This window comes from Notamacropus eugenii, chromosome 1 (genome assembly GCF_028372415.1).
Source record: "Notamacropus eugenii isolate mMacEug1 chromosome 1, mMacEug1.pri_v2, whole genome shotgun sequence".
Taxonomy (NCBI): Eukaryota; Metazoa; Chordata; class Mammalia; order Diprotodontia; family Macropodidae; genus Notamacropus; species Notamacropus eugenii.
This window is the reverse complement of record NC_092872.1, coordinates 404,110,682-404,134,828: the sequence shown is the minus strand read 5'-3', so window position 1 is coordinate 404,134,828 and position 24,147 is coordinate 404,110,682. Positions and strand designations below refer to the sequence as shown.

The following is a 24,147-nucleotide window of genomic DNA, read 5'->3' as shown; positions in this document are numbered from 1 at the left end:
CATGAGTAAGTAGTTAAATGTGATCCTATCAAGCTGCCACAAAGCGGTAGCTAAAACCTAAAACCTTTTTCGTAGGTGTGGGATTCTCTGAGCCTTCTCCCTTATCTTCATTCAGTCTTTGCTGGGGGTTGAAAATCTCCTGGGGGAAAAGTAATTTCTGGCCCAGTAGTTTAGTAAAAACAAACTTACCATTTGAATTGGGAACGAAGGGAATCACTTCCTTTGTCCCTAGAGGCCAGTTTGGAGAAAACCCAGAAGGCTCTGGCTTCAGGCATCCTCTGTAAAGGATTGTTAAGTCAAGGTTTGATGGAAACCTATTCCTCTGTTTTCCATCCAGGAATCATTCTTTGTCAGTTCATCACAGGCATTAATAGGTTATTAGCAAAGAATTTGAACCTATTTATAAAGTATTTTGCAAACTTTCAAACATTGTATAAATATCATCAGTTGTTCTTATTAGAGATTCTCCTAGTAAAGGCAGAAAGAAAGGGTCTGATCACTTGAAGTTTACACTCCATCTGGTCTATTACAACTGACAACCCAAGAGGGAATCTTTTATTACAGCCCAAATGCCTGGTATACTTTTACTAAGTCAGAGATTACTTGGGATGCTTTTCTGACTTATTTAAGCTGATGGGTACGATCCACTTTGGTACTAAGCTTGACTACTGCCACCATTAAAATAATAGGGTGAAATGATCTAGAGAGCCTTCCATATTTGGGTTTTAGGATTTCAGGATTTGCCTTGAATTAGCAAACCAGAAAACCATGTGTACTATTGCAGCCACCAGTCTGCAGCACATGGCACTGTTTTCCTTTAGAAAGCATGAATGCTAAAGAGATATAAGAGAATACTCCCGACCCACCCCTTCGTGGAGGTGGGAAGGTCATGGATGTTACCACACTGCACATGTTTTCTTACTTTTTACATTTTGACAGATTGTGCTGATTTTTTCCCACTTTTTCCCTTCTTTTTTGTCTTTATTTGTTTTATGGGATGACTCTCTGACCAGGGAAAGGAAGGAGAAAGAATAGTGGAAGGAAAGGTATGATAATATGAAGAACAGAAGATATCAATAAAATCTTATTTTAAAAAAAGAATTGAAAAAAGGAATTCATGAATTAAAATGCTCCCAGAACACCTCAGGACCTTGCCTGGTTTTGAAACTAGTCAACTATTCCTAACATGGGGTACCTAGGCTAATTAAGGAGAGAGTCAGAAGCAACTCCTGTTGCTCCAATCAGACAGAATACTTTTGTGAATATTTGTGGCCTAATGGTATAGTTTCTAAAAAGCCACCATTAGCTTATAGCTTTAAATATAAGGAACTCAGTTATTTTAAGTTTTTGTAAGTCATGAGCAGCTTTAAATGTATTTGTAATGTGTGGGGTTTTTAAAAAATAAACCCTCTTATTCTCAAAGCATCAAGGAGGCTGTGCGATGTGGTGGATAGAGAGCCAGTGTGATTATAGGCAACTCTAAAACTGAATTGCAGAGGGAGGAAAGAAGAAAAAAATTTCGAATTCAGAATTTTGTAAAAATGAATGTTGAAAACTAGAATTAATTAATTAATTTTTGAAAAATAAAACTGAGTTGCTGAACAGTTGCCAATCTGCATTAGAGTGGAGAATTTTCTAATCAGGACTTCCCTACACAGATCAAGCCACCACTACCCCCCCCAAAAAAATTCCAAACCATTTAACGTTTTTGATACACTTCCATAAGTTTCCCCAGTCTTTCCTCTAAATTATTCAAAAACAAGTTTTATTACTCTCTTGTTTTTTGCACTAGTTATTTTATAATCATTTCTCCAAATATTATCCCTATTCCACTGAATCCTCCCTTGTTATAGAGTAGGATAGTTAAGCAGAACCCAATTAACAAAACAACTACTCGTGACAGTATATGTAATATTCTGCATCCATGGCCCCTCCCTCCAGCCCTTTACCAGGAAAGAAAAATATTTCTTCATCTGTTCTCTGAAACAAAGATTGGGCAACGCAATTTCATTCCCTTTTAAAAAGCCTGTCATCATTGTGTTTCCCCCTAAATAATTCAACCCCTGAAGTAGGGATCCTTAATCTTTTTTGTGTCATGGACCTGTTTGGCAATCCAGTGAAGATTATGGACCCCTTCTCACAATAGTGTTTTAAATGCCTAAAATAAAATGCAAAGACTGCAAGGAAACCAATTATAGTGAAATACAGTTATCAAAATATTTTAAAAAGCAAATTCATGGACCCCAGCTTAAGAATTCCTATTCTCAAGCCTTTCAGTAATCAGATGTTAGACACAAAATTAGGTCAATTTAGCTATCCCTTAGCTAGAGCTTGGGGGGTCCTTACTCAGGGACTTTCTGCTTCTAAAAGATCAAATGTGACATGGGATAAGAAATCACATGTGTATAAATAAGAAACAATGGTAGTTTTGAGGTGCTATCTCTGTCTTGTGAGTACTGCCTTCTCATCTCCTGTTTTATCCATTTCCTGATTTCTACTACTCAACACGCTTCCTTCCCAGTCTCTTGGAGATACTGGTCTTTGCCCCGGCACGTGGGTCGCCGTCGGACACTTGGGGACTTGTACACCATTGGATGGGGTCAAGGTGGATTCTGTGGAGGCTTGTTTTGTTGTTTTGTGTTTGGAGCCTGGTCCGCTGTTTCTGCCCCATGCATGAAGTCCTCTTCCCCTGTGATCATGTGTGTCTATGTATTGCATGTTGATAAATAGTGACCTTGCTTGTGTCACTTGTACTAGATATATTTGTATGTGGGGCCCTGGAAAGAGGGCTCATCCTCAGACTCTCTCACAGCTACTGTACTGTAGAGGATGCCCTTTTTCAGAGTTTCCTCTTCTGGTGTGACAGTTTCCCCTCAAAATGAACCAATGCCTTTGGAAGCTCAAGCTTTTCTCTTTGATGAGTCATTAGTTGTCAAGCCTGCTTCCCTCCACTGTGATTTGGGTCACTGACTGGGGTTAGAGACACACTCCCCACCCACTACCCACCCCACAGGTGGAGCCATTCCCAGGACGATGTCCTTTAGGAATCAAGGCATCCCATCTGAGCAACATCCTTTCTTCACAATCCGCTTATTTCATGGAACCTCTCTTGCACACACAGGCCTTGGCCTCTTTCCATATATGGTCTGCAGTTTTCATGAATCACTGGAACAGCCGACTCAGCCACCCCACAGGATACACCATTATTTGAGTCAACTTATTTCCCTACTTGGGTGGATCAGGGAGGTTAAATAAATAAATAAGTGAACATAGTGTAAGTCAGCCCTCGGTGCCAGACAGGCAGGCCACAAAAAGAAGCTTGTTAGGAGTTACTGGAGAGAGACAGACAGAAAGAAAGATACAGAGAGACAGACAGACAGAAAGAAACAGAGACAGAGAGATGGGGAGGAGGGGAGATAGGGAGAGACGGGAGACAGATGGAAGAGGAGAGGAAGAATTTGCATGCAGACTTCACCCCTTCAGCCGGCCTTAGCCGTCACTGAGAAGAAAAGGAAATTCTCTTAGGGCCAGAAAGGTTGCCAATGCAGGAAGGAACCCATTTCTTCCATCTTAGCTTGGCTGTTGCTTCTTTTGGAGTTGGGTGTTGAGCATGGGGGGGACACCCCAAGGCCGTTTCCTGTGGTGCTCTCTCTCTCTCACCCCCTCACTCTAGGCATGAGTGCTTTTGAACAGCTGAAGACCAAACCCGTTCCTTTGCTTTCTGCAGAGTTGTTGTCCAGAATCTGGATGATTCTGAAGGAACATACCCCCTCTGCTTGATGACCAGAGACCTCAGGGTTTTACTGTGGGAGGGAAACATCTGGATTTAACTTTTCTGAAAGGAATTAAGTAGAAGGTCTGAAAGCAACTTTGGGGAAAGGAAAGAGCTACCTGTTTTCATTTGTTTTCTTCTCCTGGCTATATTAATGAAATTTCTAGCTGTCTTTAGTTGGTAATGATCTCATCCTCAGACCATCTGCTGCCAAATGGATCTAATCCCTCAACACTACAGGCAGCCAGGTTGCCAAATCCAAACGAGAGATTGTCATAGCCATGTGAAACTTTAACTCTTTCTAGCCTGGATTGGATCCAACTGCTTGGAGACTGCCCCATCTTCAGCTAAGGCCTGGTAGTAGATATAAAAGGATGAGGCATGGGATTCTAACTGGCCAGGATGTTAGCAATTCTCATAGGGCCCCCAAAGACTTGAGGACTAGAATATAAAACTATAGGGGGTTCCGATAAATTTGGGGCATCTGCCTCGTTCTCTCCAATGCTGGGTGGAAAAACAGGGGACTTATTAAAAGACAAAAATACGCTGTTCAGTTTAAATTGGGGCTTGAACAGTTTCTGAAGGAAGGTTTTCTGATCGTATGGGGAAGAATGAGGATTGTTTTTAAGAAACTTGCTGTTATGACAAATGACTTTCCTCTTTGGGCTGACCCAGTTCTAATGTCATACTTTGTCCCTAACAGAAGAGAAATACACCGTCATTTATCCATACACTGCTCGAGACCAGGATGAAATTAACTTGGAGAGAGGGGCCATGGTGGAAGTTATCCAGAAAAACCTAGAAGGCTGGTGGAAGATCAGGTATTCTTTCCTATCTCCCCTATGGCCTCAGAGAGGGAATGAGGGATTTCTCGTATCGAATGACACTACATGGGACTCTGGATGTGATGACCTATGGGGGTGAAACTTTCATGATGATTTTACTGACATCTTTGAGACCTGAATACTGAAAGGAAGTATCTCTTATATGCTTCTCTCCTTAATCATATTCTGCCTTGTAAACCTATAATAGATAGTTTCATCTTCAAGCATACACAACTACAGCTAAACAGGAACTAGAAGAAATCCTGGTTTCTGACTATAGATATTTCTCACAAATGGCGATTCCATTGGAAACTGCCATTTATTTTCCTTTTTTTTTGGTTGTTTAGCATTTTATTTTTCCCCAATTACACATAAAAAGACTTTTTGACATTTGTGTTTAAAATTTTGAGTTCCAAATTCTCTCCCTTCCTCTCACCCCCACCTCATTGAGAAGACAATCAATTTGATATAGGTTATATTTGTGTCATTGTGCAAGACATATTTCCATATTAGTCATATTGTAAAAGAGAAAATAGACCCTCCAAAATCAAGAAAACTAAAGAAAGAATAAAATGAATGCTTTGATCTGTATTCAGATATCATCAGTTCTTTCTTTGGGGGTGGATAGCATTTTTCTTAAGTCCTTCAGAGTTGTCTTGGATCATTGTATTGCTGAGAATAGTTAAGTCATTCATAGCTGATCATCTTACAAGATTGCCACTGCTGTAGAGTGGCCTCCTGGTTCTACTTATTTCACTTTGCATCAGTTCATGTAAATCTTTCCAAGTTTTTCAGAGAGCATCCTGCTCATCATTTTTTGTAGCACAATAGTATTCTGTACTATTTATTTTCAACTCCACTCCAAGTAGGGGACACTTCATAAGCATAGCCACAAATCTTGTGTGTGTGTGTGTGAATATGCAAATATACAAGAGGCCTATGATTTTTATCAGTGTAAAAACTTTCCAGTGCACACACTCCCTCTACTGATTCAGATTGCAAATCATCTTTAACTAAGTAGATAAGTCAAAGAGTTGCCTCGACCCATTGAGGTTAAGTGACTTGACCAGGGTCACACAGCTAGTAAGTATATAAGAGGTGTTTTCTTGGGCCTCACCATTATTCTGCAGTACCACCATTCACATGGAAGAAGGGTTTATGATTTGTTTGCTATCCCACTACCACAACCCCTGTACTTTTACTTACAATGAGTTGCTTCGGTTATCGCTATACTCTCCCTACAGGCCTCTCAAAGGGAGTTAGTTGCGTATTATCTTGGTCTCTGTCTCTCAGAGCCTAATAATAATGTTATTCGTGTTACTGTGGCTGCATTTGTTTTAAAATTGCTTGACAGAATATCCTCATGTATAGCAGCTCATTCTCTCATAACGACAACAATGTGACATAGGTGAGTCAGTTATTATCATCCCCATTTTATAGATGGGGAAACTAAGACACGTAAAAGTCAAATGCCTTTCCCAAAATTACAAAGCACCAAGATCTCCTGACTCCTAGACCAGCCCTGACTCTAGATCTCGACTTCACCAGTATTGCTGTCATCATTGTGCTAGGAAGAGACATCTTATAATCCCAAAAGAAAAAGTTGGAGGACTAAGCAAGAGGAGAGGTTTTTCTCAGAAGTGATACTGTTTTGTAAATTCTCTCCCACCATACAAAAACATTGTTTTTGAGGGCTCTGACTAGACCTGGTGCAAAGTGGCCTATCTTAGGCCAATGGAGAATCCAATATCAAGTGGCACCACCCTCCCGCTTCACCAGCCCAGGTTTAGACTTCACCCCAACCTTCCTGATAGTGCTCCTTTCCCTTTCCTTCTACTGCTGTACACTAATCCTGCCCCTTCCAAAGGGATCTCAGAATTCTTGCTCTACTTTGACTCTTAGATCTGTTCCCTATTTGCCATGGCCCGCACCAGACTGGGGGACAAAGAAGAGGCAGGGAAAACTCCCTCAGACTTCCCGCCCTGAGAGGCCCCAGTGCACCCAAAGGATTCCAAGGTGATCTCCAGGCTCTTCCTGCATCTAAGGATTAGATCTAATTAGATCACCTTGATCTAATTAAAATGCAAACTCATTAAAAGCAAAAACTATCATCCTTTTCTTTTTGTATTCCTAGCATTTAGCATCGAATTTGACACATAATAATCACTGAATAAATTCTTTTTCATTCATTATCAGAAAAACTGATGGTATCATCAGCGTACTCCCCTTTTTTGGCTTGGATTAAATTTTTTAATAAATATCCCTTAATGATATTACCCTATAATTTTCTTTGTTTTGTTTTACAGTGGTTTAAGTTTTAGGACTATATTAGTCTCATAAAATAGATTTTGGTTAAGTGTTTTCTTTTTCAGTTTTTGAGAATAATTTGTGTAGTATATTCTTTAAAAGTTTGATAGAATTCGCCTGGAAATCCATCTCACCCAGGGCTATTTTGCCCCCTTCGGCCATCAGCTCTTTTAACATTAGGCTCGTTTAACTCCTGTGATTCTTGGACCAATCATCCGTATCGTGCAGACACACTCCCCACCTTGTTTTTTTCCACACGGCTTCCTGGGGTGCAGCAGCTAGTCTGTGCTGCCTAGTTATTTGTTTGCTTCCTGATAGAGAAGAACATTATTAGAGTGACTGATGTAACAAGTGGCTTTACCCACAGAGCGTAGAAGTTCTTCTACTGTGCAACTTCTTTTCATGTTTTCGTACTGTTCGGCTTCTCTGTAGGGACTGTGCCCAGTACCTAAGTAGGTGTTTGACAGCAGCAGATGCTTACCACTGAGTGGTATCACATTCTGTTACCTAAGCTGATACTCAGGAGTGGAGACACCCGTGAAGTTTTAAGTTATATTTGGGCGTGAGAGAGAAGGAGCCTTGATTTTCTTCTACCTGACCCCACAGTCCAGGCTCAGCAGGAAATCTGCAGCATCTCTATAGTTGGGATTGGGTCAGGATAGCCAACCTGTGGCAACAGAGCAATGGGACTTTAGTGACAATTAATGTAACACTGTCCTGAGCACATGGACACTCAAGAACATGCTGGCTGACATATTAATAAATTCATTCCACCACTTTCTTCTTTCTCTTCTCCCTTCTTCCCCTCTTTTCTTTTGTCTCTCTTGCTTCCTCTTCTGCAAATCTTTTACTCCCATTTCTTCTTTCTCCCTGTTGTTTCCTTTCTTACTTGCCTGTACCTTAGCGGTGGCATACAAGGGCATTGATTAGCACCTTTATCAAGGCTAAAGAAGTCTGTCCTTGCACAAAAGAATGTTAGAAGACATCTCTTTCTACATGACACCTTTTCTGATCCCCCAACTCCTAGTAACCATCCAACCTTACCTCAAAATCATCTAATTTCTATTTTCCATGTATGTGTTATATAGTATTATACAAATTACCTGGTACAGAGTAAAATGCTTAAATTTGTTGAGTTACACAATAAACCTTACAACTTTTAACATCTTTAAAATATGAAGGCTGACTGAAAATAAGATGATAATTGGGTGTTGGCATCTGGAAGGCATAGTACTTCCCCTCAGCTGCAAGAAAAAATAATTACTTCCCAGAATTGGCACCATGATGGTAGCTTTGACTAGTGTTTTTTGGACAGGAAGAGCTCAGGATAGGCTCGGGTTATGCTGGTAAGCAAAATATATTGCTTGAGTTGTTTGGTTTATCCTTTTCATAAAACTGGCTCAAGTCAAATCTTTTAGAATTAGTCAGCAGTGACCTTGGGGGTTGGACTAGAGTTTGGGAAGTTTGGGAGAGAGAGCTGTGAGTTTAGCTGTTACTCCTGTAGGTCTAGGTTTGCAGGGTTGGACCTCTAAAGACTTTATTTCTTCCAAGACATAATGCCCACAGTTCAGGTCATCAGCCACTAAGAGAACTTTAGTGCCTCACTATATATGACTTCTCTTGAAAGGGTGTAACTTGAAATTTTATAACATGAAATCCCATGGTAGCTTGTGATTCTTTCAGTTCAGAACAAAAAATCCTTTGACTATGTTTTTCCATTCAAAGGAATAGTCTCCGTAATGAAAGAGGACCCTTTTTCTCTAATTACCTATTTAATTCTCAATACAATATGTTTTAATCTTCTTGACCTGATTCCAGGTTTTTTTTTAAGTCTGTTTTTTTTTTCTTTTGAACATCTCAAAACACATTTAAACAAAATACAGCCAGGTTTTTCATCTGAGATTTTGTCCACTCCTGAGTCTAAACAAATTATCTGTATTCGTAGAAGCACCTTGGACAAATGGGATCAATTCCATGTCTCACCTTCCAATTTATTGGGTTGCCATTTGGAAGGCCTACAGTGACTTTCTGTGTGCACCAGTTACAGGGACTGAGTTAACCTCTGTAACAGATGGAATCCAACAGTTGTTCAGTTTGTATTTGGCTTTGTTAAGTCAGCAGACTGATTTCTGAGGACCTCAGGCTCTTCGTAGCTTAATGAAATGAAGCCAGAATGGGAGCCCTGTTTACATGCTTTGCTTCAGGCCCTAGATCAACCTGTCTACCCTACAAGTATAATGTAATAGTAATAATAGCTATAGCTCATGTTTTTATAGCACTTTACAATTTATAAAACATACACATTACCTAATTTGATATTTACAACAGCCCTGAATTTGGAAATTGAGTATTATTACATTCATTTTATGGGAACAAATTCCATCACAGAGAAATTAAATTACTTATTTAAGATCTATTCAAGGCATGCAGATCATATGGTGGAAGGGTTGGAACTTGAACCAATGTCTTTTGCTTTTAAGACTCATATCCCTTTTTTATGCTATATTAGGTATCTTATAAGCAGTAATGATTATTCTTCTGGTTCCTACTGACTATTGCCTCTTCTTCTCTTATCATCATCTCTTTATTATTTGTTTTTATATTTATTATTCTCTTATTATCACCTCTTTACATACATTTAATTAATTTATCCTTTCACGCTTCTAGCATTAGCATTTGAGGTAAATTTAAAAGGTTGGAGAGGCTTCCCCTCTGGCACAGGGAAAGTATGATGTGAGCTCACTGAAGATATTTCTTTTCTTAGGTTTCAAGGTAAAGAGGGCTGGGCCCCTGCCTCCTATCTGAAAAAAGGCAGTGGAGAGCTGTTTGCTCAGAAACTAAGTTCTGGGTCACCAGCCCATTCATGCACGGTCGATGTGGATGGCATTTCCCGGCAGCAGAACTCAGCAGGCAGAGAGAAGGATGTACTCAATAACCAGAGAGATGGAAGGTTTGATAGTCGCACAGGACTCGATGGTGACATCAAACAAAGTGAGTGGATTGCCAGCAGGATAAAGCGAAAGTTTGTCATGTCCAGTTCGTTCTAATCATGACTTACACTTTACAGTGTTTAATGCTTTTTTAAATGCACTTATTTTTATAGGCATTTTATAAGGCATTTTATAATGCCTTATTTTTTCAAAACCTCACAACCCTATTGTTATTATTATCCCCATCTTTCAGATAAGAAAACTGAGATTTTTGAGTAGTCACATGCTTAATGGCAGCACCAAAATTTAAATCCTAATTTCCTGTTTTATTCTAATTTCACTGCCCTTTCAGGGACCACATCTAAAAACTTCTGTGTGCCTTATGAAGAGAGGATTTAGTTAGGGAAAGGACTTCCAACCATTACCGAAGCAAAAGTCCTTTGTCTTAGTTAGTTTCACATAAGTATTTCTGCAAGTTGTTACGTTGTTGAAAAAAATATCTCTTAGCTTAACTCAGGGCCATCACCTTACTAGGGCATATAGAAATACTGCCTTCATTTGGCAGTACCTGATCCCAGATGGATTGTTTCCTGCTTCTCATTTATTTTTGTTTTTATGTTCTTGACCACCATTTCCTGGCCCTATTTATACAAAATTCTTGCATCCGATTGAATGTAAACCCAGCAAGGAGAGGAACTGTTTAATTTCTATCTTTGTTTTCCCTACACCTAGCACAGTGTTTGGCATATATACTTGCTGGCTGACTAATTGATTAAACCTATGACTTTTAACTACTGAGAATCCCCCTTCCCCCCATAATCAGGACCAGTATTCCAGTCCAGTTTGGCTGTACTGACCAGAGAAAACACTTTGTTGTCCTAGATCTTTGGCTATGCTGATCAGGGTTAAGGATAAGGAAAGGGGAGAAGGATGCCTGGAAAGTAATCTACCTCAGAATGTTGGAGGTCAGAGCATAGGATGGATTAATGTTAAGATTGGGATGGTGGATCATAGACCTATAGCTGAACAGACCTCAGAGGCCTTTTATAATAAGAAAAAGGAAAAGAAGGAGGGAGAAAAGAAAGGAGAAAAAAGAAAGAAGATAGAGGAGGAGAAGAAGGAAGAGGAAGAAGAAAAGGAAAAGAAAGGAGAAAAAGAAAAAAGAGAAGAGGAAGAAGACTGCCAATTATTTAATGTATATTGTCTCCTCTGATCCTTACAATAACTCTGTAAAGTTGGCATTTATAGGAAACTGAACCAAAAAAAATAAGGGGCTTTCTCCAGGGTCACACAGAGTCAGCCTCAGTTCTTCCTAAGAATCTATATGCTACAGTGCCTCGCTTCCTGTAGCATCCTCATGTGAGGAAACTGAGACTCAGGGAGGGCAAGTGACTTGACCAGAGGCAGGCATAAAAGCATGGTATTCTCTCCTCCCTTTCAATTAAATTTTAAATTTAAATTTAATTTCCCTCAAGTTTTACCTTATCAGCCTTATATACACTGTAGCACCCACTTAGGACATTGCTAGGTAATGATCTCCAATTTGATCTCCTCGGAGAGGAGTTTTCCACTCCATAGCACCAATCTCCAATGGTCCTTCTCAGTATAGGGTCTCGAAGCTTGGTGTTCAGAAGGAAAAGGTGAGGCCTTTCACCTACAGAGACCAGCAGTTTCTCCTCTCACACATACTGGGAATGGACCTTTTTCCTTGCTTCTGGAGTGGGAATTCCAGGAATCTCTTTCATTTCAGAATAGACAAAAGCTTTATTTCATTTTGGGGAAAAGCAGTGTTGGTTGAGTGGCGTGATCCTGAGCTGAGAAAGTTCAAAAGAAGGGTATGGGTGATCTTGCAGGAGATCATTGATTCTTCCCCTAATTGAAGTTGTTTTTTTGTTTTTTTTTTTGTTTGTTTTGTTTTTTTTTTACCATTCTTTAAAATCTTTTATTCTAAACTTAATGAAAACTACACAAGATGATCATTTCCAGAAAGAGGGGATCACAGATGTAGTTGCCAATCTTATCCACATACAGCTTGCTTCTCCCTTATTGTATACAATAAATTCAGCATGACATTTTCAAAGCTGTTGTGCTTGTGTGAATTTCCTACTGATTCTTCTATTCCTTTCTAGGCATTTAAAAATGCAATTATTCTTTTTAGACTCAAAGCAAGTCTCATTGTCTCCATGAAGTCTGAAGTTTTTAACCTATAATTTTGAATAATCTAAGATATTTTCACACTCTGGCATCAAAATTATTTGTGTACACATCTTATTTTACTCCATGAGGCTCTTTGAGTATCAGCAGCCCTGTTTTCTTTCTCTTTTTTGTTTTTTTAAGCTTTATACCTTCCCTCTGTGCATTGTGCCTAATTGGTGTGCAATAAATATGTGTTGAATTGTGGGTACTGCCTTATGAACTGGAGTATAATAAAACTGTGTTTCTTCACAGGATCTCCAAAGATGAGACAGAGACCCCCTCCTCGACGAGACATGACCATAGTAAGTAAAACCCTTGCCCTGGGGAACCTTATTGGAAAGGCTTGTTTATAGGGCAGTCTTTTATACTTAACACAGAGTCTTTGTATTTAACAAAGCATCTTCACAGACATCATTACCTTTGGTTCTCACAACAATTCCAACAATACTCATACTAGATATAGTAGACATTATTATCCTGCTTGCCATTTAAGGAAACAGATTTAGAGACAGTAAGTGATTTGCCTAAAGACACACAGGATATTAGTGACAAAGTCAAAATCAAGACAGAGACACAGCTTTGACTTTTAGGCTAGGTCCCTTTCCCGTGGATAAAATACACAAAGTTGTACCCCTCAAGATGAACAAAAAAAAAAAACTTTGGACAAAAAGATTCTCTAATGTCATACTAGTTTCCTCTGTTTATGTTCTGATTGTTGCCTCCAAACCAATAGAAAATTTTCTAATTCCTTTTTCTTAAAAAAAAAGAAAAAGGTTAAGTGTAGCCCTAGAGTTCTCTTAGCTTTCCACATTTCACTCACATACACTCAGCTGAAAAGCTTCTGATTCCCTGATAAAATCAAAAATCCAACATGTCTCTTTAGGTGGTGCAGTGGATAGAGCACCAGTGCAGGAGTCAGGAGGACCTGAGTTCAAATCTCACCTCAGACACTTGACACTCACTAGCTGTGTGACCTTGGACAAGTCACCTAACCCCAATTGCCTCATCCTGGGTCATCTCCAGTCATCCTGATGAATATCTGGTCACTGAATTCAGATGGCTCTGAAGGAGAAGTGAGGCTGGTGACCTACACAGCCCTCCCTCACTCAAAAACAAAGTCGAGTGCAAGTCATGTCATTATTTCTCTGATGTCACGGTCTTCTTCAGCAGCAAAAAACGAACACACATTTTAACTGAATCCTGCAAAATGACCTATGGTGCTTAAACTTTTTAGTAATGCACTTTACATTGAAGTTAGTTTTGTGTTTAATTCTATCAGCCTCGAGGCCTGAACCTGCCAAAACCCCCTATCCCACCCCAAGTAGAAGAGGAGTATTACACCATTGCTGAGTTCCAGACAACTATTCCCGATGGAATCAGTTTCCAGGCAGGACTGAAAGTTGAGGTGAGTGTTCTTGACCTTCCCTTCCTACCTCCAGCCTGCCTTTTCCTCCTCTGACTTCTCCTTCCTTCCTGTGTCCTCCCCTCCCATCCTCTCACCTTCTTTCCCTCTTGCCTGAACAATTCCCTGAAATTTCTCTTTCCCCTGAATATTTTTTCTCATCTCTGCTGATGACTGTAGAAAGTTAAGGTATTCACAATTCTTTCAGAGATTTTATGTAGATATATGCTTGGAAATCCCTTGATAGGTGGGAATAAAAACAAAGACCCCTTGCTTGGCAGCATACATTATAGATACCAAAGGTGACACTTGAGATGGACCTGGCATGGTCATTACTCTGTGATGAGGATACATTGACCTAGCTCTCCAAAAACACAGTTGAATCAGCCTTCACCACCCATCCACTACCTCCTCCTCTTCCCATTTCTCTCCATCATGTTCATCCTCCCCATCATCAGAATATGAGAACAGTATATCAGGTGGACAACTTGTCATGTAGGTTCTCTCTCTCTCTCTCTCTCTCTCTCTCTCTCTCTCTCTCTCTCTCTCTCTCTCTCTCTCTTTCTGTCTCTCACACCATCACAGATAAGAAGTAGGCAGAAAGAAATGGCACCATGACAACTACTGTTGTCAGTTCATCATTTCCCATCATCATCAACAGTTGAACAAACATTCCTTAAGTAATAACTTATGTGCAAGGCACTGTCAAAAATCATAATCCCTGGCCTAAGAGAGCTCCTGCTCTACAAAGAAGCAAACCCACTTATGGTAACTGCTCCTACTCCCTGATTCTGATTGTGCAGTCTTCAACAACAAATCCAGCTTCTGTTCCAGTGATAGCCTGGGCACTAATTTTCTCATTAGAAAGAAATCTTATCTGTGCCCACCACTGGTTATTTAGGAGAAGAAGTGTGAGGAGTAGGAAGAAATTATACCATTTTTATATCTGTTATCAACTTTTTTACATTTCCAAAGTATTTCTAAATGTTATCTCTTTTGACCCCAAAAGAAAGTTACTATTATCCCCATTTGAGATATGAGGAAACTGAGACACAATTGGTGACTAAGGCCAAGTTTTATAGCTAGTAAATTGCAAAATAGAGACCAGAACCCTCAGGATCACTTCACATTACATGACCTACCTGTGTAAGCAACACCTCCATGTAGATAATTTTCTTTGACTGGTAGAAACTAAAGTCCTCTAGGAAGCTCTGTCTTTACCTAAAGAGAAATGTATTTGTAATTATAAATAATCATTATATTATAAATTATAAAATATAGCCTATAGGCAGCTTAACTGGTACTTCAAAGTCTATTATCTGAGACCTCGAAGGTTCTTAATAATCTCTACCAAGTTCCCAACCTGTATTTCCAACTGCCTATTGGTCATTTCCATCTGGATTTCTCAGCATAACAAAAAATGTACAAGTTTAAAATCAAACTCCTCTTTATCCCTTTACTAGGTTTATCCTACTGACTTCCATATTTCATTCAGTCACATAAGCTTAAAACATCCCAGTGGTCTTTGATTCACACAGTAGTAGCCATTTTTCCATCCAAATATGTCTTCGGTCCTTCTCTTCCTTTCTAATCCCACTGGAAAGTGATGCTGGTGACCTTGCACAGCCTTCCCTCACTCAAATCAAAGTCAACTGCAAGTCTTGTCATCATCTCCCTGATGTCAAGGTCCTCTTCGAGAATGAAGGACAAACACAACCTGTGAGTAGACTGAGCTGCCTGAATGGGGACCCAGCCAGTTGAGTAACTTAGTTCTCCCTCTTCCTTTCCCTCACCTTCTCCTTCTCCATCTCCATCTCCTCTCCAAAGGAAGGTAAATTTTGATGGCCAAAAGCTTCCTAGTTAACCTGAGGTTCACTGGTTAGATTCTTTCTCAAAGACCAAACCTTAAACCCATTTCACTCTGGAGCTCATAGTTTGGACCACAATAGGTCCATACCCAAGCTTCACTTAATGACTATTTTTGGGGGGCTCTCCTGGCCCAGAGTGAATGTAAATAGTAGCTATTTCTCTTTTGGCCACAAACCTGAAGGTCTTCCCTCCCAATTTGATTTTTTTTTTTTTTATTAAAGGGGCCTTCCTTAGACTCACTTCTTTAAGAGGACTATTCACTGAATGGGCATTGCCTCACTCAAAGTGAGAATCTGAAGAGACTTTAGCCTAAAAGGGCCAGCGTCTCACATTGTATCCTGGGCCATCTCCAGTCATCCTTATGGATATATGACCACTGGACCCCGTTGACTCTGGAGGAGAAAGTGATGGTGGTGACTTTGCACAGCCCTCCCTCACTCAAAGTCATGTCATGGTCCTCTTTGAGAACACAGGACAAACACAACATAAGCCACCACTTCAGTTCAATGGGCAGTGGCGAAACCCTGGGTAAAACCATTGTGACAAATGGCGTAAACCAGATTGAGGCTGACTGACAGACCTCAAACCTCTTGGTGAGTTAGGATTGATCTGTCCCAAGCATTTGAAGACTTTTCCCAGCATAATGAGTATATGAGAACAATTTGTTCCAAAGGCCATGAAGGTGGCTGAAGGAGGCACTATGGAGCACTTAGAGCTTGGTCATACGTCCAAGGTTCCAAGTGCATCCACTGCATCCAGGCCATTACCAGCTCTCTTGACTTTTGTCCAACCACTGGATTTTGATGACTGCAGAAGAGTGAGGCCAATGACTTTATACAACTCTGCCTCACTTAAATCCATCTCACTCTGAAGTCAAGACATCACCTTCATGACATCATTGATCCTCTTCAAAAATGAAGGATAAGCAACTTTTCCTTTCTGATCCCACTGCTGTCATACTAATTCAAGTTTTCATTTCCATCCCTCCTTGAATTTGTTTTGAGTAAGGGAGGGCTGTGCAGGTCACCAGCCTCACTTCTCCTCCAGAGCCATCTGAATCCAGAGACCTGATATTCATCATGATGACTAGAGATGACCCAGGATGGGCCCTTTAGGCCAAGGTCTTTGGAGGCACTCACTTAGGGTGAGGCAACGTTGGGCGTTGCCTCACTCAAAGTGAGAATCTGAAGAGACCTTAGCCTAAAAGAATCTGGATCCTCCTAGCCTGAGAGTGATTATCAATAGTAACTGTTGCTGGTTCCCACCCAGCCTGATGTCTTTCTTTTTCTTGACCTCATTAGACACCCATAGTCCACCTCTGCAAAGAGGAGATACAGTCTAATACCTCCTCTTTAGGACCAAGAATCTTGTAAGATTCTTATCCTTGTTTTCCCACAAATCCTCCAATAAGGTCTGCCCAATGTTCTGAGGACCTTTCTCTCGTTCTGTCTTTTTGAAAAATTGTTTCAAATTCAGAAAATAATTTTAAAATGTTGAACATTAGTATAATGTTCAGTAATTAAATTTGCTTAATAGCAATTTGCAAATGAATTATTAAATTCAACACAAAGTATCAAGACAATTTTCCAGTCACTCCCTTTATGTCTCTGCCAAGATATTTTATCCATTCTAATTCATTTTTCCAATTATATGGCAGTAGTTAATGGGTATTCTGTTTTTTGTTTCTGCTTTTTCATTTTGCATTATTTCATAAAGTTCTTTCTAGATGTCTTTGCTTCATAATGGCCAGTCTGTATTTTTATAACCATTACCCTTTGTTGGACACTTAAGTTGCTTCTGGGTTTGTTTGGTTTTTTTTTAAGTACTCTCTTTAAGTATCTCCCTTATTCTTTGTTTTTAATAACTTTCAGGATATAGTTCCAACAGTGGGATTAATGAGTCAAATGACATGATTATTTTTGTTGACTTTTGTTGCATAATGTGAGATTGTGTAAGTTGGAAGTTCCACCAGCCACATATGAGCATTTTGTTGTTATTCACTCATTCAGTCATATCTGACTCTTTGTGACCCTGGGGACCACACTATCCATGGGGTTTTCTTGGCAAAGATACCACAGTGACTTGCCATTTTCTTCTATTAAGGCAAACAGAGGTTACATGACTTGCCCAGTCACATAACTAATAAGTGTCTGATGCCAGATTTGAACTCTGCTCTTCTCAACTCCAGCTCCTGAGGTCTATCCACTGAGCCATCTAGCTCATTAAGTATGAATGTACCATATCTGTTTCTCTACAATCTGCTAGCATAGTTTCTTTTCTTTTTTCTTTTCTTTTTTGGAGGCATTCAGAGTTAAGTGACTTGCCCAGGATCACACAGCTAGTATCTGAGGTCAGATTTGAATTGAGGTCCTCCTGACCCCAAGGCCAGTGCTCTATGTAATGTACCACCTACCTGCCCCTAGAGTTTCATTTTTTAAAATTATGCTTACCAATTTGATGGCTGTGAGATGGCCCTTCAGAGTTGTTTACATTACATCTCTTTGATTTATTAGTGAGGTTACAGTTTGTGTTTCCTATTTTGAAACTTGTTTATTCATATATCTTTCTGCATCCCATAGGATTCTGTCCTAGACCTTCTTCTCTTCTCCCTGTACACTACTTCACTTGGTGAGCTCATCAGTTGCCAGAGATTTAATTACCACCCTTTGTTGATGATTCTCAAATCTGTCTATCTTGCCTCAGTCTTTCTGCTGACCTCCAGCCTCACATCTCTAACTTCCTTTCAGATATCTCAAACTGGATGTTCAGTAGACATTTTAAAGTTAACATGTCCATTACTGAACTCCTTATCTTTCCCCCTAAACTCTCCTGCTTCCCCCAACTTCCTTATTTCTGTAGGAGGTACCACTATCCTCCCAATCCCTCAAGCACACAACCTAGACGTTATCTTCCAACTATGTCACCCCCAATATCCAATCTGTTTCCAAAGCTTGATGCTTTCACCTTGGTGACAACTATTGAATATGCCCCCTTCTCGCCTGTGACACTGCCACCATTCTGGTGCAAGTCCTCATCAACTCACACCTGGACTATTGCAATAACCTGGTGGTGAGTCTACCTACCTCAAGTCTCTCCCCACTCCAATCTATTCTTCATTCAGTTACTAAAGTGAATTTCCTAAGCCACAGACCTAACAAGGTTACCCTTCCCCTCCACTCAATAAACCCTACTGGCTCCCTATCATCTCCAGCATCAAATACAAAATCTTTTGTTTAGCTTTCAAAGTCCTTTATAATCTACCTCCCTCTTACCCCCATACATCCGTCCAGTATTATTCTTAGCAGCATTCTCTTCCATCCAGTGATACCACTTCAGTCATGTTCCATGAAGACATTCTCTCTGGTCCAGGGATTTTCTCTATCTCTCCTTTATCCCTGGAATGCTGTCCTTTCCTATCTCTGTCTACTATCTTCCCTAGTTTCCTTTAAGTCCCAACTAAAATTCCATCTTCTATAGGAAACTTTACGCAACCCCACTAAATCCTAGTGCCCTCCCTCCTTTAATTATTTCCTATATATCTTGCATGTAGATTGTCTATATTGGTTTATATATTGTCTTCCCCATAAGATTGTAAACTCCTTGAGGGCAGAAGCTGTCTTTTGCCTCTTTTTGTATTCTAGCACTTAACACAGTGCTTGCTTTATAGTAGGCACTTAATAAATGTTTGTTGACTGGCTGACTGAACTTATCCATCCTGGATTGGAAATTATGTTTGGAACTTTTTTAACTTTTCCTCATATATTTTAGATAACAGATATTTAATCTGACATTTGTCATAAATATTCTCCCCAATCTGTTGGTGTTCTTTAACTTTTAACATAGTGCAATTGTATAGAAAAAAATTTTATTGTAAGTATAGCCCTTCTATATGGTCCCAAAAATTCCTTTTACTTATTGAATAGAAAAAAAAGTCTTACTCCTCGACTGCTGAGGCAAATATATTATTCCTTTTTTTCATCTTTTTATAGTTTGGGTTTTTTGTGTGTGTTTTAAGTTTCTCTTCCAGATGGAATTCAGTTGTATATGATGTGAGACATAAGCATAAATCCATTTTGCAAAATTGTCCACTGACTTTCCCAAGCACATTTATTAAATAGTGAATCCTTCCCCTGGTTTTTATTTGTATAGATTTATCAGACACTAATCTTTGGTATACCTATACTTGCTGTCTAGATTCCATTTCATTGATCTATTTCTGTATTTTCTTCTGGTACCAGATAGTTTTTATGACAACCACTTTGTAATATATTTGAAGTCTGGACTTCCTGTAGTTCTCCTGACATTGAAAGAGTACACCAGTGAAGTATGTGGCTATCCATCAATTGTCCCTTGCTTTTTCCATATGACTGACCCATATCCTTTTCTGGTCATAAATATCTCTGTTAACATCTTCTATGCCTGCTACTCCTTCTGCTGTGCAACTTCTGGTGCAGTGTGTCATATTCCACTTATATTTACCTCAAACCTCTCCATTACCAGTAATATATCTTTAAAAATTGGAATTGACTGTGTTGGAGTTTTTTTTAGATTTGATACAATTTAGAGCATCTTTTCTCAGCCCCAAATCTGCCTTGTCCTGCTAACATAAATACACTGTTTACTTCTTTCTGTTCTGTCCTCAGCATCTTTAGAACAGCATCTCAGCCTGACTCAAGGACTAGGAACTAGGTGCCAGCATTGGGAGGGCATTTATGGAAGAAAGAGGGGATCCTTTGAAGTTTCTGAGTTTTAAAAAGTAACATCATTTGGAAGTCAAAGTGTTGCTTATGGTAAAAATTTGCAGCAGATTGGTAGCTAGGAAATACTGGAAATGCTTAAAATGGTGGGATAATGATAGAAGCTCACTGAAATTCACTGAATATGTATTTTGTTCATGCTATTTCTAGCCTTCCGTATATTCATTTTTCAAGTTTAAAAACTTCATTTGTTCCTTCCTAATGAATAAATAATGGAAACTTCTCGTGAGTTATGATGGGAAGAACATATTATTGCTTGCATACAATGGGCATTTAATCATTAGTAGTGTCAAATTAATAAGATGTAATCAAATTAATAGAATATAAATGCCTGGAGAGCCAGAACTCATCTTCATTTTATCTTTGACTCTCTGGTGCCTGGTGCAGTGACTTACACACCGTATATGTTTAATAAAATGTTCATTGATGAGACTACTCACTACTAATTAATTGACATTGATATGCATTACATTTATTTCAGTTTGTGAGTAAGCATTTATTCATGCTACATAGTGTATAACGTAGCATACTGTGTACCAGTCACCAGGGAAACGGATATAGGAGACAGTGCCTGCCCTCTACGAACTTCTATTCTACTAAGGTTATGCAACGTGTTCACAAATAAATAGGATGTGTAAAAATAAATAGAAAGTAACGCTAACACTCTAGAGAATCAGAAAAGGCTTTTTGAAGGATGTTTTGCTCTAACGAAGCCCCAAAGAGAGCTAAGGGATTCTTTTTCCTACTTACCTCGGTATTATTGGGGCACTGGTCACTTTTCTACATAGCATACAAGGGTATCTTTTGTTAATAGATATTCCATTAACATCATTTAAGTTAATTTATGTAAAGTAAATCCTATTGCTTCACTGGTATCAATTATAAGATATGAAGTGGGTTCAGGAATTGGGGATGGAGAGAGAAGTTTCTTTCAGACTGAATTGAAAATATTATCATGGGAGGGATTGAAATAATAGACAATTCTGTGGTAAATTAGTTCTGTACTGGCTGGAAGCTACAGTGCTTTGTAACAGTTCTCATTCCTTTGAAGCATTTTTTAAAATTTCATCATCTCCCCTTTCTAGTTAAGTACCAACACATACACACATGCGTGCACACACGCACACACACACACACATACACATGCACACATGTGCATCCGCAGAATCTTGGACTCTTAAGAATTTCTCCATGCCTGCACATGCACTGTCTCCAAAGACATAGCTCCTAATATATTGGTCCTGTTGGAACCTCCCTTAAGTCAGATGGTTGTAAAGCCATTGTTAGTAAGTTGATCTGTTCTTTTATACTTTCCAGGTGATTGAGAAGAACTTAAGTGGCTGGTGGTACATCCAAATTGATGATAAGGAAGGCTGGGCCCCAGCAACATTCATTGACAAGTACAAGAAGACAAGCAATGCCTCAAGACCCAACTTCTTAGCTCCATTGCCTAATGAAATGACACAGCTCCGCCTGGGGGAGGCCATGGTGGAGAACCACACCGGCCCCTCTCGACCTTTGCCTGAAGCACCTCACAACGGCATGGATTGTGGCATACCTTGGTCCAAAGAATGGAAGGGTAAGGAGGGCCATCGGAATATATCTTTAGATATGGCTGCATCAGCTGGGTATGAGGAAATCTCTGACCCAGACATGGAAGAGAAACCCAGCCTTCCACCACGGAAGGAGTCCATCATCAAATCAGAAGGGGAACTGCAAGAGAGAGAACGGCAAAGGATGGAGCAGCTCAGAGGGTCCCCCAAGCCTCCTGGAATGATTTTGCCCATGATTCCACCAAAACACATGCCTCCACCAAGGGACAACAAGAAAGCAGAACTGAAATCAGATAAAGGGAAATTGTTTCAGCAGAAAAATGAGATGGGGCTAGAGTGTGGGCACAAAGTGCTGGCCAAAGAAGTAAAGAAGCCAAACCTCCGTCCCATCATCAAACCCAAAGCTGAACAGCCTGAAGATAAACCTGAGTCATTTACCCAGAACCCCTTCTTGAAGTCTAAACCTCAGGTTAGACCAAAACCAGCTTATTCCCACAGGACAGAGACTCCTCAAGCTGAGGACAGATTGGACATCTGCAACCTCAGGAGCAAACTCCGACCTGCCAAGTCTCAGGAGAAGTCATTTGAAGAGGAAAATCACCACCCAAGTGCTACTCATGATGTCTCCTTCAGCAACAGTTTGCCCTCAGGGGAGACTTCCATCAGGCCTCTAGAGCGAGCCACAGTAGACACCAAGCTCACACCTAAACAGGACAGTCTCATGGCAAAGGACATTTCTTCTAAAGTCCCCCCAAGGCCAGCAAAGATGACTGATCCTATGCCTAAAAGTAGCCCTACCCCTCCCAAAGAGTCAACACAGCAGAGACCAGTAGTACCTCCTCGGAGGCCACCACCTCCCAAGAAAACCTCCTCTTCTTCCAGGCCCCTTCCTGAGACCAAAGTGCCACATCGAGAGGTGAATGAAGTCAAGGCTGCTCCAGCTCTTGGCCGACCCATGCTTGTCCCTCCAAAGGCCAAACCTTTCCTACCTGGCCCAGGAGGCCAAGAAGAGGTCAAAGCAAAAAGTGGGCTCGGGTCAAAAGCAGCAACCAAGCTAGGAGAAGTGAGGGAGAAGCCAGCTGCTATGCCTCTCCCTACTGCGGAAGTCCCCAAAGATACATTATATGTGGCTATGGCCAACTTTGAAGGGGATGAGGAGACCAGTGGCTTCCAGGAGGGGACTGTGTTTGAAGTACGTGAAAAGAATAGCAGTGGCTGGTGGTTCTGTCAGGTCCTAAGTGGTGCGCCTTCTTGGGAAGGCTGGATTCCTTCCAACTATCTAAGAAAGAAGCCATAGTTCCCACTGTCCTTGTAGCATCCATCCCGCCAAGCTCTCCATTGGTTTCACCTGGGTATTTAATTAGCTTCTTAACTTATCATTTTCTACAAGGCTTTAAAAGGAAAAGTTGCCAGAGTGCGTTGGGCTTTCTCTTGATTCCTAAGCAGGAATGATCATGGAGAGTGCATCCCCCAAACTCAATGCAATTTAATTCAGTTCCTTGGCAGTTGTCCCTCTGGTTAGAGATTCAGTGCATCTTCAGTGGTGGTCTCCAGGGCAAATGGCCAACTCTGATCCTATTCCTCAGTATCTTCATCTATAATATGAGAGAGTTGGATGAGACCAAGGTCCCTTCTAAATGTTTTTAGTTACCCATAGAATTGCTGCTTTAAGTGGGGGAAATGGGTTCCTATTGGAACCCACCTAGTAGCTTTTCATCCACTAGCTCTCACATAGCATCCAGCAACCAGGAGCTACTCTTTTCCCAGATTATGCTGGTATCCAGAATGTAACTAGCAAAGGCACTTGAGATACCAGATCCCACAGCAGACCTCTGAGCACCAAAAAGTTAATCGGCCTTGATCAGATATGAAGCCAGGCCCAGTGTCCCAGGATAGACCTTATGATACCCCTTTTGCATGACCCAAATTCACCTTCTCCATTTAACCTTTCCTAAAAGCTACTCATTCCCATTTTTGTTATTTGCAGAAATACCTGCTGCCAAAAAAGGGCCTGTGTGCTTTTTCTAATCTTAACAGGTCTTTCCTTCATTAAGGTTATGGTCATATTTGACTTGGTGAGGAACAATCTTTACTCACATGCCATGGAAGTAGAAGAGGACAAGGACAGAAGTCTGCTAAACCTGTTTCTTTTTTCTTTTTTTTTTTTTGTTTGTTTTTGCACTCTTGAGAAAGCTTTATGTCCTAGATGGGTGATACCTACCCTCAGGCAGCACAGCATTCAGTACATACTTTGGACATCACTTTATCCCAGGGTTACCTAGAGCTGGTATCAGCCACCTTTTTATTTCAGTGTGGTGCTGTTCAGATATGGGAACCTGTCTTTCATGGGCAGCCCAATTCTAATTGGGGAATAGAGGAAGAAAGGCCCAAAATAGGAATTGACAGCTAGCCAGTGCATGCTAGGGCAATGGAGCCATTTGACTCCCAAAAGAGGAAAGGGTTCTAAATGTTCCTACTTCTACACTGATCACAAAGCCCTCCCCTCACCACCCTATCACTTTCTCTACTTATTTCTC

At 40.3% G+C, this 24,147-nt stretch overlaps 1 protein-coding gene across 2 annotated transcripts in view; it reads left to right on the top strand.

Moving 5' to 3' along the window:
- The window catches only part of SH3PXD2B (SH3 and PX domains 2B), a 121,035-nt gene extending 97,201 nt beyond the window's left edge, over positions 1–23,834 (top strand). For both annotated transcript variants that reach the window (XM_072630976.1, XM_072630977.1), the window contains 5 exons: positions 4,476–4,593; positions 9,668–9,894; positions 12,282–12,331; positions 13,309–13,434; positions 21,375–23,834. In XM_072630976.1, the coding sequence (XP_072487077.1) occupies positions 4,476–4,593; positions 9,668–9,894; positions 12,282–12,331; positions 13,309–13,434; positions 21,375–22,907 (2,054 nt within the window). In that variant the 3' untranslated portion in view covers positions 22,908–23,834. The remainder of the gene's footprint in view (positions 1–4,475; positions 4,594–9,667; positions 9,895–12,281; positions 12,332–13,308; positions 13,435–21,374) is intronic.
- The last annotated feature ends 313 nt before the right edge of the window (positions 23,835–24,147 follow it).